The sequence below is a fragment of the Perognathus longimembris genome, chromosome 7 (genome assembly GCF_023159225.1).
Source record: "Perognathus longimembris pacificus isolate PPM17 chromosome 7, ASM2315922v1, whole genome shotgun sequence".
NCBI lineage: Eukaryota > Metazoa > Chordata > Mammalia > Rodentia > Heteromyidae > Perognathus > Perognathus longimembris.
The window spans coordinates 70,783,463-70,800,208 of record NC_063167.1 but is presented as its reverse complement, the minus strand read 5'-3'; the positions used below and the strand labels follow the sequence as shown (position 1 = coordinate 70,800,208).

Sequence of the window (16,746 nt, the reverse complement as noted above, 5' to 3'; positions counted from 1 at the left end):
ACAAGCCAGAAGTGGTGCTGTAGCTCAAGTGGTAGAGTGCTAGCCTTGAGCACAAAGACCTAGGGACAGAGCCCAATACTGAGTTCAAGCCCCAGGACCCCAGGACCATCAAGGAGAGCCAGGTGTGTACGGGTGAGAGCGTTCATGAGTGCTTTCAGAGCACATTGAGCCGTGAGTGCAGGAGGCCCGGCTGGACGTGGGGGCCAGCCTAGATCTGCAGAACCAGGGTCTGAGTGGTGGTCACGCAGCAGCACAGGTGCGGGAAGATGGAAGGGCAGTGTGGCACTCACACTTACATAATTTAACAACCATTAATCATCTAAAGGCTGGCTCTATTTTAAGTTCTGCTGGAGATTCATATACAAAAAAAGACTCGGGAAGATGGATGAGTGATATTTTTGCCTTTGGTCTGCACACTGGGATCATTGTGTCTCCCTTAAACACTAATTTGGTCTCTGTGTATCCAGCCGCATCTTCTGCTCCACCTGCCAGTGTGAGTGACCCTCAGACTGAAGATGGGTGAATTTGAAGCTCACAGGTCTCGGGGCTCACCTCCGAGAACCTGTCCCAGATGAACCTATTAAAGTGCTCTCCCATGCCCTCTTCTGCCAGAGCTGTGGTGCCTGCAGTCCCATGGCAGATATGGGCACGCCCTTGCTAGTCCTGGCCCACAGCCCACTGCTCTTGTTGGCATGCACGAGCCCCGGGATTCCTAAAGACCAGTGCAGCCCCAGTGTCCTGCACAGCCTTCAGCCTGCGCTCCACACCTCAGTGTCTCCTCCTGGGGAGTGCAAGCCAGGCCTCAGGCCCGAATCTGCTGGGACCAGCTGATGGCTCAGTAATCATAGTGCCTGTGATCCGACCTACTCAGGAGGTTGAGATCTGAGGATCGAGGTTCCAAGCCAGCCCAGGCAGCAAAGTCAGTGAGACTCTTATCTGGAACTAACCAGCAAAAAGCCAGAAATGGAGCTCAAGTGGTTCAGCTGAAAAAGTCAAGGGGAGAGGGTGTCTCGAGTTCAACCCCCAGCTGTAGCACACACACAACCAACATAGATGTTGTTTCTAAGAAATATGCATGAATATTGAAGGAAGTATACATATCAGTCACTCATGCCCACCTCAGAGGACTGAAGGGAGGGAGTAAAGCCTCAAAGAAGAAAACGCCCGCCTGGGGGCCCCAGCGTTTTCCCCTAGTCAGTCCTTACTGTGGTTCTACAGAACAGGATGCCCCATCTCTTTTATTTCAGAAGTCACTTGCATATTGACTGCAAAGTTTTATAGAGTACAGAATACCCGAAGTGACAGTTACTATTTTTAAGAAATGGACCAACCAGGTGTTGGTGGCTCATGCCTGTAATCCTAGCTACTCAGGAGGCTGAGATCTGAGGATCCTGATTCAAACTCAGCCTGGGCAGGAAAAGTCTGTGAGACTCTTACCTCCAATTCATCACCTCCAAACTGGAAGTGGTGCTGTGGTTCAAAGTGATAGTATACTAGCCTAGGGGGAAAAAAAAAACCTCAGGGGCAGCATCCAGGCTCTGAGTTCAAGCACCAAAAGAAAGGGGAGGTAGGGAGGAAATGGCCTTGCCAGGTGGAAGCTTTGGAGGGACTGTGTGTGGGTGGAGGGTCAGGCAGCCCCAGGCATTCCAGGACAATGGGCCTATGAAGAGGAGGCCAGGACTGTGGAGGGGAGAGCTGATTCATTTCTGTTCCTAAGAGCCGCCTTGGCTCTGGGATCAGAAGAGGATGGCTGAGCAGGAGGGAGGTTAAGGAGTCTGTCCACACAGGTGAGTGGAACCTGTGTGTTAGAGCTCAGCCACAGGTTTGTTTGTCCAGGGCCTTTAAAGCCTGCTTACTGCAGGACAGGTCGTTTTAACTTCCCACCCAGCTCTTTGGGGCCACTTCACAGTGTTGACTTTGGGATGGGGTGTGAACAGACCCCTCCACTCACTGAGTGCTCTCTCTCCACTCTGGCCCAGCCCATGAGGGCCATGAGGGCCCTACAGTGTGTTAAATGTAGGTCTTCATGCACTCAGCATTTTCGCTCAAGTGCTCCACCACTTGAGCCACACCCCCACTTCTGGCTTTTTGGTGGTTCATTGGAGAAAAGAATCTCACAGACTTTTCTGCCTGGGATGGCCTCCTGATTAGCTGGGATTATAGGCGTGAGCCTCCAGGGCAGTGCTATGATTGTAGGGTCTCTGGAGATCTGGAGGCAGGATGTGCTCCCCCACAGGTGGCCTTCTTCTTGCTGGTGCTGGTGAGTCCCCTGGGAAGTTGAGAACAGCCTGCTGCCCAGGCTGCACCCAGGGCACTCACACGGGAAGGGGCGGGTCATGTTGTCCTCTAAAGCACCCCTCCCCCAGTGCCTGTGGGGCTCTAGCTTGCCAGGGGGTGCTGAGCACCATCCCCTTTTCCAATCCCCTTGTCCTGGGACCTCGTGGTGGCTGCTCAGGACAGAGCACTGACTGCAGAGCAGCCTACAGGTGCAGGCTGGGGTGCAGTGGTTTGTAAAGTGCTGTATGGTTTAGGAAAGCCACAAACGATGTGTCCAGCTGTCACACTAGACATGTGTGTGTGTTTAAATTGTCAAGGAAAATGCACACGCCACTGATGTTCTACACCAGCTTTTAACATACTGAAAATGACTAATGACTCATCTGCTTGGTGACTTCAAATACAGTAATGAGTCTGGGCACTGGTGGCTGGCTCACGCCTGTAACCTTAGCTACTCCGTGGAGAATGGAGACCGCATTTCACAGCCAGCTCAGACAGAAAAGTCCTTGAGCGGCCATCTCCAATAAAACAAAGCAAAAAAAAAAAAAAAAAAAAAAAAAGAGCAAAGCTAGGGGCCCAGAGCCAACCATGAGCAGAAAAGCCAAGCAAGAATTCAGGCCTCAGTACCAGCCTGCAAGTGCATGTGTGTGCAGGCTTGTGCACACACACACGCATACACACACACACACACACACACACACACACACACACACACACACACACACCCCTCTACAGAGCATTTTGCTGTCTGGATCTCTCCCTCACCCCCAGCTTCCTCTCTCCCTCCTCTCCTCTCTCTCTTCTCCCCGGGGTGCAGTTCTCAGTAGGGCTAAGGGAAGCTTCTGCAGGGTAGAATTCTGCAAGGGCCTGGGTGTGAGCTGTTATCTCACAGGGTAGATCAGTAGACTGCTTCCAGGCTCTATCACCCCTGGGCTGGGCTGGGCTGGGCAGGGCTGGCCTGGGCCTCGGCCAGGCAGGGTGGGGCTAGGCAGGGCCTGGCCTTGGCTTCTCTCTGGATTTGAGCTGTGGCCTGTTCTACCGGGACTCCAAGTCTAGAATAGAAGCCCACCTGGGGTGGGAGTGGGTGGGCTGAGCTGTGTGTGGAGGCCTGGGCCAGAAGCGTGCCGTTGCTTACTGAAACCTCCATTTGTGAGTTTTAATGGTGATATACAGAGAGAGGGGTTATAGTTAAATACATCAGGTAAAGAGTCCATGTTTTTTTGGATCATGTTACTAACTAGTCCCTCCCTCTCTCCCCCATTTTCCCCTCATTTGTGGGTTTTTCTTATGTGCTGGTCCTGGGACTTGAACTTCGGGTCTGTGTGCTATCCCTGAGCTTTTTAAGCTCAAGGCTAGTACTCTACCACTTGAGCCTTAGCTCTACTTCTGACTTTTTACTGGTTAATTGGAGATAAGAGTCTTGTGGTCTTTCCTGCCCAGGCTAGCTTTGTACTCACATCTCAGCCCCCCGAATAGCTAGGATTTCAGGTGTGAGCAAGGGTACCTGGCTTGAAATGTCCCGGGCAGTCACTGGCTAAGGCCAGCTGTGTGTGGATCCCGAGCACCGAGGCTTTGGGAGGCAGCAGTGTCTCACTGAGAACTCAAATTTTCCACAACCAGGAGGCCTGTGTACTGCTCTGTCTTTACATGAGCACTGAGGACACGGAGGGGCAGAGGTGTTGTGTGATAGTGGGGGCCATGGGCTACGCCTCAGACTCCCCAGCAGTGGGGGGCACAGGGGCCACGCCTCCTGCCCAAGCAGTGGGGGACACAGGGGCCATGCCTCCACCGCCCCAGCAATGGGGACACGGGCCACGCCTCGGCTGCCCAAGCAGTGGGGGACACAGGCCATGCCTCAGACTCCCCAGCAGTGGGGAACACAGGCCATGCCTTGGCTGCCCCAGCAGTAGGGGACACAGAAGCCATACCTCCACCACCCCAGCAATGGGGACACAGGCCACGCCTCAGCTGCTCCAGCAGTGGGAGACACAGGGGACACACCTCAGCCGCCCCAGCAGTGGGAGACATGGGGGCCCCTCTTCCCGCCTAGGAGTGTCTGCGGCTTGGTGAAGCTTGGGTATGAGGTTTGTTTTCCATTACTGTAAGGAAATGCCTGAGGTGGGTGCTCTGTCTTTGGGATGCTGGTGTGGCGGCTGGGAGTCCCACTGCCTTGCTCATGGGCTCCGGTCCTGCCAGGACCTGGGCTGTGTCACAGCACCACACACAATGACCAAGTCACATGGGTGACATGGAGACCACAGAGTCATGACCACGAATGCACTCCCCAGCCCAGCCTGCACCCCAGTCCCCTCCTCACCATGTAGCAGGCCCCACCCCCTCAAAGGTCACCGAGGCCTGAGTTCCCAGGGGACTTGGGCAAAGCAGACGCATGCTATAGTGGCTGGCCTGTCCACCCTTGCTCTAGCCTTGCTGTACGGTCCCAGGCTGGGGGCTGTTTCAGCCCCTCTCACTCCTCTGTCCATGCTTTATAACTGGCCACCACCTGGGACTCTGCCCTGCTCCCTGTTGTGGAGCTGTGGAATGCTCCTAGAGTGGGAGTTGTCCAGTGGTTAGGTTTGAAAATGGCAAGACTGGGCTGGGAATGTGGCCTAGTGATAGAGTGCTCGCCTAGCACGTATGAAGCCCTGGGTTCAATTCCTCAGTACCACATACACAGAAAAAGCCAGAAGTAAAGCTGTGACTCAAGTGGTCGTGCTAGCCTTGAGCAAAAGAAGCTCAGGGACAGTGCCCAGACCCTGAGTTCAAGCCCCGGGACTGGCAAAAAGCAAAAAAGAAAAATAGAAGAGAGTGACTCCCAAATAAGGGCCAGGCCTCTCTGGACGCATCTCTTCCTAATCATGGAGTTGTTTTGTTTCCTCTGTGTCTGTACCAGGGATTCAACTTGTCTGCTCATTTTACCAAAAACTTTGTAGAGAGCAAGGAAAAGTAGATATCCAATCTTGGGAGGGGGAGGGATGATGGGTTGGGTGAAATTAATGAGGGTGAACAAGGGTGAAATTAATGAGGGCCACATTCCTGAACCCCCAGACTCCCATACAGGCACATAAGAGACAGCCCCGCCCTGAGCCATGTACTTAGCGCTGACAAATCCCTGTGGCCTCTGCTGGCCATGCTCTCCTCCGAGGGCTCAGCTGTCTCGTGTGGCCCGCAGGTGTGGTGACGGCGCAGAGGCAGGTCGCCGTCCAGGAAGGGCCCCTGTACCGCACGGAGGGCTCCCACATCACTATCTGGTGCAACGTCAGCGGCTTCCAGGGCCCTGCTGAACAGAACTTCCAGTGGTCCATCTACCTGCCGTCCGCCCCGGAACGCGAGGTCCAGATCGTCAGCACAGTGGACCCCTCCTTCCCCTACGCCATCTACACGCAGCGCGTCCGCAGCCGCAAGATCTTCGTGGAGAGGCTCCAGGGGAACGCTGCACTGCTGCACATCACTGACCTGCAGGCCCGCGACGCCGGCGAGTATGAGTGCCACACGCCCAACACCGACGAGCGCTACTTCGGGAGCTATAGCGCCAAGATGACCCTTGTGGGTGAGGGCCTCCTGTGCGGCGCACCGCGCTGCCCAACTTTTACATATTGCATTATCTCATAGTTTGTTTTTTATTTCATTTTATTTTATTCTTTGTGTTCTAGCTTATTATTTTGTTTCTGTCCTGGACTTGAACTCAGGGCCTGGGTGCTATCCCTGAGCTCTTTTTGCCCAATGCTGAGGCTCTACCACTTGAGCCACAGCCCCATTTCTGGCTTTTTGCTGGTTCATTGGAGATGGGAGTCTCGTGGGCTTTCCTGCCTGGCCTGGCTTCAAATCATGATCCTCAGATCTCAGCCTTCTGAGTAGCTAGGACTATAGGTGTGAGCTACTGCTCTTTAATTAACACGAATACTGCCCCTGCTTATTTTTCCTTTCTTACAGGAGGACATTCAGACTCTGTCCTGGGAGAAAGCACACTCTGGGCCTAGTTGAGACTAAACTGCCCTCATCCTCCTGGGGGAGGAAGGGTGTCCTCTTCAGGACCATGGGGCAGTTGCTTGTCCTCATGCTGTCTTTACACTGAGGACCACTTGGATGAGTTCTGTAAAAATTAACTTACTAAAAATAGAAGATGAAAACTGGGTGGGGGGGGAACTTTGGGTGATGGTGATTTTTCTGTACAAAAATATTTTTTTAATAGCCGTCCATTCTGGACACGATGGTTCATGCTTATCATCCCAGCGGCGAGGGGACCATGGTTTGCAGTCTATCCTGGAGGCAGGGAGAGCCTGAGCCTCCCCAGGGCACTGCACTGTTGAAGTAAAGCGGGGGATGGGGAGGAAACTGGGGAGGGGAGAAGAAGAAATAGGAGAGTGTATAGAAAGGTAAAACGCAGGCTGGGTGTGGTGGCACACTCCTGTAATCCTCGGTACTGAGGATTGGGAAGGTCTCAGTTCAAGATCTGCACAGTAGAATGTTAGTGAAAGTGGAGCTGTGGCTCAGGTGGTGGGGCACTAACCTTGAGTGAAAAAGCTGAGAGACAGGATGTAGGCCCTGGGTTCAAGCCCCAGCACAAAGCTGAGTTCAAACTCCAGCAACGAGGAAGACAGGTGAGCAGGCTAATACTAGATGTTTTAGGAGCTTGTGCCACCTGCAGATTCCTCAGGAGTGAAGCTCAGGCTTTTCAGAGCAATACCACAGTCAACAAGAGATCTTAGCAGATATAAAAGAAAGGGATTTTCCCACCGGTCCTTTGCTGTGCCAGAACCTCCCAAGTGTAGCCCATGTTCCATCTGAGCATTATTAAAATACCACAGACAGCAAGTCTGATCAGAGGTATATCCTACACATGTATGGAAATGTCATAGTGAAACAAACCTGGGCTTTCATTGGATGCTAATCTAAAAAAAGTTACCAGCTGGACACGCTGAGAGCTGAGGATCGCAGTTCAAAGCCTGCCCAGGCAGCAGAGTCCATGCAATGTTTATCTCTAGTGAAGCAGCAAAAAGCTGGATGTGGAGGTGTGGCTCCAGTGGTAGAGCTCCCTTGAGCTAATCTGTGGGCGTTGTGTGTTGCAGTGATCCCAGACACCCTGCAGGCCACCGCTGTGCCTCAGACCCTGCACAGGGTGGAGCAGGATGCCCTGGAGCTCAGCTGTGAGGTGGCCACGGACACGGAGCAGCACAGCCATGTGTCGGTATCCTGGCTGCGGCAGCACGGAGGCGAGAAGCCGGTGGAGGTCATCTCCCTGAGCCGGGACTTCGTGTTGCACTCCAGTGGTGACTACGCGCAGCGGCAGAGCCTGGGCGAGGTGCGGCTGGACAAGCTGGGGAGGACCACCTTCCGACTCACCATCTTCCACCTGCAGCCCTCCGACCAGGGCGAGTTCTACTGTGAAGCTGCCCAGTGGATCCAGGACCCCGATGGCTCGTGGTACGCCATGACTCGAAAGCGCTCTGAGGGCGCTGTGGTCAATGTCCAGCCCACCGGTGAGTCTGAGCCATGTCCCTGGTGACACCCAGACAGTGTGGGTCCCCTTCCAGGTGGGATTGTGTGGGCAAGGAGAGAGGGGTAGGCAGGGCATAGGTCTCCAGCTTCAGGGGTGCTCCCTAGGCAGGTCCTGGTGCTAGGCGTTGTTTTCTTTACCTACACGACCTATGTGTTTGGTTGGAGAAATTCCTTTAAAACTTGAGCTTGGGGACTGAGAATATGGCCTAGTGGCAAGAGTGCTCGCCTCGTATACATGAAGCCCTGGGTTCAATTCCCCAGTACCACATATACAGAAAGCGGCCAGAAGTGGTGCTGTGGCTCAAGTGGTGGAGGGTTAGCCTTGAGCAAAATAAGCCAGGGACAGTGCTCAGACCCTACTTGAGTCCAAGCCTGAGGACTGGCAAAAAAAAAAAGAACTTGAGCTTGGCATCGGTAGCTCACGCCTGTAATCCTAGCTATTCAGTAGGAGGCTGAGATCTGAAAATTGCTGTTGGAGGCCAGTCCAGGCAGACAAATCTGAGAGACTCTTATTCCAATTAACATGGAGGTGTGGCTCAAGTGGTAGATCTCCAGCCTTGAGCAAAAGCTAGGTGAGAGTGGGAGGCCCTGAGTTGAAGTCCCCATACTACCCTTGCCAAAAAGAACTTGAAGATTTCACTAGAAATGTCTCTATCTTGTAACTCTGGTCCTCCATTCCTTTCCCTGGCTTGACCTCTCTCTCTGCCGAGGCCTGGAGGTACTGGGGAGGGGAGGGGAGATTTCCAGGTTACACTGGAGAAGGCTCTAAGCGAGCAGAGAAGCGGAGTTCCTGGTGTGTTTGTTCTGCCGGAAGGAGCAGGCCGGGAGGAGCAGGCCAGGGGCTTCCAACAGCTAATGGATGTGAGAACTTTCCTCCCAGCAGTGGCTCCTGGATGAGGAGCACTTAATCTGTTCTGTAGGACCTAGGGCTTTTAGAAGCTTCTAGACCATCTCATATTAAGAAGTCCACCAAAGAGGCTTTGGTTGCTGTTTATCATTTCCCTTCTTGGAAGGTTTTAAGGACAGCTTCAAATGTCTGCACCACATTTTGAGTCCTAATGCTTTAAAATTAGGTTGCAGCAGTCAAATCTTCTTTATTTTAATCTTACCAATTTGGAATTAGGACTTTTTGAATTTGCCCTACAAATGTATCCAGACTAAGCTACCAAAGGGAAAATATTGAACAGGAACAAAACAAAACCAGAGTCGATGAGCTCCTTGCGTGTCCTTGTGCAGGCTGGGCATTTGCACCTCCCCGTTTGCCTGCTTCTGGTCTGCTTCTGTAGCCATATTCAGTCGCGGCAGCGTGGAGGGCTGGGTCAAGGTTTCAGGAGTGCACAGCTGGGGAACGCTTGCTCTGTGAACTGGGGGAACTTGCAGGCCCCGGAACCAGTGTTGGAGCAGAAGTGCGCTGTGCTGGGATGTGTCTATAGAGGAAAAGCCACACTTGCTGAGTTCCGAGTTGAGTGGCAGGAAAAGAAAGGAAAGTCACCTGAGTCCAGAGGCTGAGGTGGAGTAGACTGGGCTCTGCGGATACCTTGGGCTCCGTGGGCTCCGGACCAGGACGTTCCACCTGCCTTTCCTGGAACCCCAGGAGTATCTCGCAGGGTCTGAGGTGACAGCTGGCTATGTGGAGACTTTTTTGTTTGTTTGTTTTTGCCAGTCCTGGGACTTGAACTCATGACCTGGGCACTGTCCCTGAGCTTCTTTTGCTCAAGGCTAGCACTCTACCACTTGAGCCACAGCACCACTTCTGGCCATTTTCTGTATATGTGGTGCTGAGGAATTAAACCCAGAACATGCTGGGCAAGCACTCTACACTAAGCCACATTCCCAGCCAGAGACTGAGTTTTTAATATACTGGGCCTAAGTCCAGAAGTCCCAAGCTAGGTCCAGCCCTGGCCCCACAGGCCACAGAAAGAGACGTAGAGAAAGGAGATTGTCTCCACGGCAGCCATGGGGAGACGGCGCTCAGAGCATCGCCAGTCTCGTGGGTGCAGACATTAGCCTCAGGATGGATGGAGAAAATCCGGGTGGGGTGAGAAAGCCTGCGGAGTTCACAGTCCCGGGTCCCAGTACAGCCTGCTGGGCCCTGAGCTTGGGCTCTGTCCTTGGAGGCATTGTGGAGGCGTTCTCACAGGGTTGTGGGGACAGAACAGAACAAGGAGGTCTCCTGCGATGCTGGATGTTTGCTGGGGGCAGTTTACCTTCCACGCAATGTGCTCGTCTAAATCTTCTCTTTCCTTCTGGAACAAGGTGACGGCGAAGGAACAGCAGCAGAGAACAGCTAACATCACAGGCTCAGATACACAGTTGGGGGTATTAGTCGGTTTTCAGGACCCAGCAGAAGCATGTTCTTGGGTGCCTCTTACATGTGCATGTGTTCTCATGTGTTTGTACACACCAAGGAGTGAGGGACAGGCACACGAGAACCTGGGGGCTCTCCTCTTGTCTCAACCAAATCTTTTCTGTACTGGACAGCAGATTTTTATTTGAAGGAAGGCAGCCTCCCTCTCTTGTCTGAGAAGTCTGAGCCCCTCCCGCAGTGTGGGCAGGAGCTTTGGAAGCAGGAATGGCAGCAGATGGGGATTTTGGAGGCTGAAGGCAGAGGCTACCTGGAGGGCTGTTATGTCTGCAGCTAAGGGGCCAGGCAGGGAGGTGCACGCTGCTGGGCAGGGCCAGGCTGGGCATGCCTGGGTGGGAGGCCCTGGCAGGTGCCCCTGGCTCTGCCAGAAGTCTGGCCCTCCCTACCTCTGCTTGTTTTGCTTTCCTCAGTTTTAGTTAGGGAGTGGCTCCTGCAGCCCGGCTGTCAGGATGAGGCCCAGCCAGTGTCACTGGACCTCACAGAGCAAGAGCCTGAGCGGGACAGGAGGCCGGGACGGGAGGCTGGGGGTGGGAGAAGCCAAACCATGGGTGGTCTCAGCGGGAGTATGAAGCTCCCTGCCACTGTGCCTGCACGACACTCTGTACTTCAGGGTTGGGTGGAGAAGCAAAGGCAAAGATGGTTTGAAAGTGAGAGTAAGGTGCCTCTCAGCTATTGGTGGGTTGGTAGAAGGCTCCAGGGAGGACTTCTTGCCTGGAGACCCACCTTCTGCATGAGACCTTGTCCATGGAGGGGGGAGGAGGGAAGAGGACCAGCTGCCCCATGAGAAGGAGGCTGGGGAATGGACTCATGGAGGGCTTCCTTTGTGTCCCCTTTGGGCCAGTCAGTTTCTTGGTCTCCCATGCATCTGTGTCATTGTTTTCTCAGACAAAGATTTCACGGTTCGGCTGGAGACTGACAAGCGGCTGCACACGGTGGGCGAGCAGGTAGAGTTTCGGTGCATCCTGGAGGCTCAGAACATTCCAGATCGCTACTTTGCTGTCTCCTGGGCCTTCAACAGCTCACTCATTGCCACCATGGGCCCCAATGCTGTGCCCGTCCTTAACAGTGAGTTTGCCCACCGGGAGGCCAAGGGGCAGCTGAAGGTGTCAAAGGAGAGCGACGGGGTGTTCGTGCTGAAGATCTTCCACCTGCGCCAGGAGGACAGCGGCAAGTACAACTGCCGTGTGACGGAGCGCGAGAAGACGGTCACTGGCGAGTTCCTGGACAAGGACAGCAAGCGCCCGAAGAACGTCCCCATCATTGTACTCCCGCTCAGTAAGTAGAGATGCAGTGTGAGCGCCGGGGCCACACAGACTGGCCAGCATCACGGTGGAGAAGGGGGGAGAGTGCAGACCTGAGATGGGGCAGCTGAGTGGAGACATGGCTTTACCTGGCTGGCCACAGGCCCAGAAGAGATCCACCTGAGGAGGAGAGTTAGCCTTTCCCAGGGGTGTCAGGTCCACCCGTGAATTACCAAGGAGTTACCGCCTGGGTATTTCCCAGGAGTAAGTCTCTTGCCCACTGAAATCACATTATTAAAAGTCAGTGGGTTGCCTGTAATCCAAGCTGTTCAGGAGGCTGAGATCTAAGGAGCACAATTCTAATTTACCCTGGTAGGAAAGTCCGTGAGACCACTCTCCAATTAACCACCAAAGGGCTAGAAGTAGAACTATGGCTCAAGTGGTACAGCACCAGCCTTGAGGGGAAAACGGTAAAGGACAGCTCCTAATGGCCTGAATTCAAGTCCCAGTACTGGCACAAAAAAGGAAACAGACACAAAACCCACAAGTAAGTGGGTAGTTAGGGCAGTTGGTTACCATGTGCCAGCCTAGGTTGATTCCAGAATTATAATAAAATGAAGTTCAGTGGTCAGGCTCTCTGGGTGTTTCTGGAGCAACTGGGGAGAGCTACAGCCTGCGGAGGCTGCTGCTGGCACGGGGGGCGGCGGCTCCGCTGGGGATCCCAGCGGCCCGGAGTTGATTCATGTTGTGTTTCAAATGTCCGTTGTGTTTGATGTTCTCATTAATTTCTTTTCTCTCATAGTTCTGTTTTTAGCAAAATAATAATAGACACTTAGGATGCTCCAATTTCAACAAGAGGGTGAAATTTTACAACTAACCTTTAACCTTTCCTCCACTGCCGGGTCGTCCTCTCTCTCAGCTTTAATGATTACGTCTCATGTCCACATTCACACATTCCCAGTATACTCCCGAAAGTGTGAGGTTGGAAGTGTGAGTGGTTCTTTTCTCATAACAGGATATGCTAGGATTCATACTATTTATTAAATGCACACACATACACGCACACATGTACACGCTGGCCTGCCTCATCACCTTGAACTTTGTCTGCCTCTTCTGCTTCTCTCCCTACAGTGCCGGCATGGTGCCTGGCACCAGCTAGGTGCTTGCTTAATCACCGTACAGTTGAACTAATTGAATGCCTACCTACTCTTCCCCGTGCCCTCCGGTCTAACCTTGCATTAACCACAGACTCTCCTTGGACATCTGTGACTAACTCCTCCCGCTTCGCAAGGACGGAGCGAATGGCAGTCTAGCTGCTGTTACCTCCCTCCTCTCCTATGCGACACGCCCCCCCCCCCTTCTCCCAGCCCCTTCCAAGAACTTGTTTGATGATCTGTGGCCTGCTTTTCCAGCAGATGACTGGGTAGTTAAAGTCCCCCAGCACCACCAGAACCTGCCCCAAGGCCACTTGGGTAAGTCTACCAAAGATCAACCGCAATCACACCGGTAATGATGATGCTAATAATAAATCAGATCTTAATGGTGCTTTTCCTCCATGAGAGTCCAAAGTGCTTCCACATAAGTGATCTTTTCACCCGCCCCCTGAGAGGGCTGTGCTACCTCTGTGCTCTGAAGGAGGACAACCCAGGGAGGAGCACTGTACAGGGAGCCCCACCCAGGGAGGAGCAGGGAGCATTATACAGGAAGGATCATACAGGGAGCACCACTCAAGGGCTGGTCCGAGCCCGCTGTCCAGTTGGTCAGCAAGCTTGCAATGGGCATTGAAACCATTAGCTACTAACTCCAGCTCCACTGCCTGGCCTGGCCTCTGTTCCCTCACCCACAGCATCTGGGTTAGGAGCTTCCCAGTGAATACGCCCTGCCTTGCTCACTAGCTCCATCCTCTTTTCACTCCATCCACGAAGCTTGCTTGTTGTCTGCCTGGTTGCTGGCCTGGGAACCCCATGAAGCTCTAGGGGTCAGCGCAGTGCCAGGTTTGGGCTTCTGTGTCAGCTGTCAGTGGCTCTTCTTCTAACCATGTGGTTTTTCCAGACCTCCAAACAGCAGAGAAGCCCTTTGTAAAGAACAGTTCAGACCTTTACAAGAGTCCCAACAGAAGCTGTCACCTGTAGCTCACACCTGTAATCCTAAATACTCAGGGGGCTGAGCTCTGAGGATCATGGTTCAAAGCCAGCCTCAACAGGAAAGTCCATGAGCCTCATCTCCAGTTGGCCAGCAGCCAGCCAGAAGTGGAGCTATAGCTTGTGGTTTAATGCTAGCCTTGAGTGAACATGTAATAGTGTGAGGCCATGAGTTCAAGCCCCATTACCAGCACAAAAACAAAACAAGAGTCTAGCAAGCTGGAAATGAGGGATGGGGCCAGGTCCTGTGTGGGAAGAAGAGTTCCTACATACACCAGAGTTGCTGTCAAACACCTTTGAATTGATTTTGATGAGATTGAGTCTGTAACCTTAAAGGAACTGTTGTTATTCGTGGTAGTAATGAAAGAACACACCTATCTCATCCTCCTGTGGCAAAGGTCTCCTGCAGAATATTGCTTCCCCACCCGCCGCCCCCCCCCCCCGCCCCCAGATCATTTTCATGAGAAACAGATAAAGACTTGTAGAACACTCACTACAATCAGAGCTGAACACCGAGGCTCGCCGCCATCTTTGCCTGTTACTGCCTGTCGGGAGGTAAAGGGGAGAAAAGTCAGTTCAACACACTATTTGTGTTTTGTGTTTCCCTTCCCTTCATGATTGCATGTGCTTCTTAATTTGGGATTTGATTTCATTGATTGGTTTAAAATAATTGGACCTATTTTGTGTGTGAGGCCCCAAATTAGTTATGGTATTACAGTGTGTGCCTTTTAAGACGTACTTGCCCTTTGAACTCAATATAGGTAGTATACATAGTAGTGCATACACTGCTGTTTATAACATAGTGAATGGGAACAATAAAATTAATCTTGATTGTCATTGGCCATTTTTGGAAACACCACATGGAAGGTAATCTATGTCCATTGTCTTGTTCACTTTTTTTTTTTTTTGCCAGTCCTGGGCCTTGGACTCAGGGCCTGAGCACTGTCCCTGGCTTCTTTTTGCTCAAGGCTAGCACTCTGCCACTTGAGTCACAGCGCCACTTCTGGCCATTTTCTATATATGTGGTGCTGAGGAATCGAACCCAGGGCTTCATGTATACGAGGCAAGCACTCTTTCCACTAGGCCATATTCTCAGTCCCCTTGTTCACATTTTTTTTTTTTTTTGGCCAGTCCTGGGCCTTGGACTTGGGGCCTGAGCAATGTCCCTGGCTTCTTCCCGCTCAAGGCTAGCACTCTGCCACTTGAGCCACAGCGCCCCTTCTGGCCATTTTCCATATATGTGGCGCTGGGGAATCGAACTGAGAGCTTCATGTGTAGGAGGCAAGCACTCTTGCCACTAGGCCATATTCCCAGCCCCCCCTTGTTCACTTTTTGATCTCTTAAAAATTCTATAATAGTGCTGGGAATTGTGGCTTAGTAGTAGAGTGCATGAAGCCCTGGGTTCGATTCCTCAGCACCACATAAACAGAAAAGCCAGAAGTGGCTCTGTGGCTCAAGTGGCAGAGTGTTAGCGTTGAGCAAAAAGAAGCCAGGGACAGTGCTCAGGCCCTGAGTTCAAACCCCAAGACTGGCAAAAAAAAAATCTATAATAGCCAGGTGCTGATGGCACACACCTGTAATCTCAGCTACATGGGGGGCTGAGATCTGAGGATCTGTGTTTGGACGAACCTGGGCAGGAAAGTCTGTGAGCCTCTTAGGTCCAATTAACCAGCAAAACGTGGAGCTGTAGCTCAAGTGGTAGAATACCAGTCTTGAGCAAAAACACTAAGGGACAGCCCAGGCCCCAGTACCAGCACACACACACACACACACACACACACACACACACACACACACGAACTTCTCAGTAGACCTGAGGGCATTGAAACCTCTGGGGTTTGATAATTCCATTGAGCTCAGCTAGCAAAGGTCCCAGACCAAGCTGGGGCAGGAGCAGAGCCCTTCTCCCAGACTTTGATGGGAGGACTGTTGCAAGGTAGAGTAGAAGAAGCAAGCCCGGTGCCAGGCTGGGCCTGGCAGAGGAGGTGGAAGACAAGCTGCTGGCTTCTGCGCCCCACACGCTGTGGTCCCTTCACCCACACTCGGCATGACCAGCATCAAAGTACTTCCTGGCACTTGTTTCCTACTTCCTAAATATTACCCTGACTGACTCAAATGCCACACATGAGCTTCTTTTTGGCTGCTGTGGCCATTGATGAGAAAGAGGATGGGGAAGTGTTCTTCTTGCTGGAAATCAAGTTGAAAGTTCAGGCCCACTCTAAACAGTGTCCAGCCCTAAGCATCATGTCATTGTACAAGGTTTCTTAGGTTCTAGTTCCTTTTCAAGTTTTAGGGCCTCATTATCCCAGGCCTCTGCACATACCAGGGAACATTCTAGGTTATCAGCTCTGTAATCGCAACCATCAATGCCCAGAGCCAGTCAAGACAGAGCAGCCATTGTCAGGAGTGTTACATTGCCAGATGCTGAGGATTGTGGTTCAAAGCCAGCCAAGGAAAGAAAGTCCATGAGACTTGCATCTCTAAGTAACCAGCAAAAGGCTGAAAGTGGAGCTGTGGCTCAAGTGGTAGGTTACCAGCCTTGAGCAGAAAAGCCATCCTCTGCGTGCCCTGTCCCCTAGGGTGGTTCCAGTGGCACCCGTCCTCTGTGGTGGTGTACGTGGTGACACTGAGCCTAGCATGGCCCTCTCTCCTCCCCAGAGAGCAGCATTTCAGTGGAGGTGTCCAGCAATGCCAGCACGATCCTGGAGGGCGAGAGCCTGCGGTTCTTGTGCAGCGTGCGTGCAGCAGGCCGGCCGCAGGGCCGCTTCTCGGTCATCTGGCAGCTGGTGGACAGGCAGCACCGCCGCAGCAACGTCGTGTGGCTTGACCGCGACGGCACAGTGCAGTCGGGCTCGGCCTACTGGGAGCGCAGCAGCTTCGGCGCAGTGCAGATGGAGCAGGTACAGCCCAACGCCTTCAGCCTGGCCATCTTCAACAGCAGGAAGGAGGATGAGGGCCAGTACGAGTGCCACGTGACCGAGTGGGTGCGGGCCGTGGATGGCGAGTGGCAGATCGTGGCCGAACGCCGAGCCAGCACGCTGGTCTCCATCACAGCTCTGGGTGAGTGAGGGTTGCGGGGGTGGGGGGGGGTGTCCATGTCCTACCCCTTTCCCTGACTCCTTTCTGTCAGAAGAAAGCATGGCAGCTTCAGAGGGACCCCAGAACCCACACGGGGTGAGGGTGTCTGGGGCTAGCAGCTGCTGGGCTGGGGCACAGAACTGTA

The 16,746-nt window shown here is 53.0% G+C and overlaps 1 protein-coding gene across 4 annotated transcripts in view; it reads left to right on the top strand.

Annotated features, from left to right (window-relative positions):
- Igsf3 (immunoglobulin superfamily member 3) overlaps positions 1-16,746 on the top strand; it is a 54,601-nt gene that overhangs the window by 24,334 nt on the left and 13,521 nt on the right. For 2 of the 4 annotated variants that reach the window (XM_048351851.1, XM_048351852.1), the window contains exons 3-7: positions 5,450-5,827; positions 7,347-7,757; positions 11,027-11,416; positions 12,795-12,854; positions 16,182-16,583. In XM_048351851.1, coding sequence (XP_048207808.1) covers positions 5,450-5,827; positions 7,347-7,757; positions 11,027-11,416; positions 12,795-12,854; positions 16,182-16,583 — 1,641 coding nt within the window. The remainder of the gene's footprint in view (positions 1-5,449; positions 5,828-7,346; positions 7,758-11,026; positions 11,417-12,794; positions 12,855-16,181; positions 16,584-16,746) is intronic. The other 2 variants (XM_048351853.1, XM_048351854.1) reach the window with 2 other exon arrangements.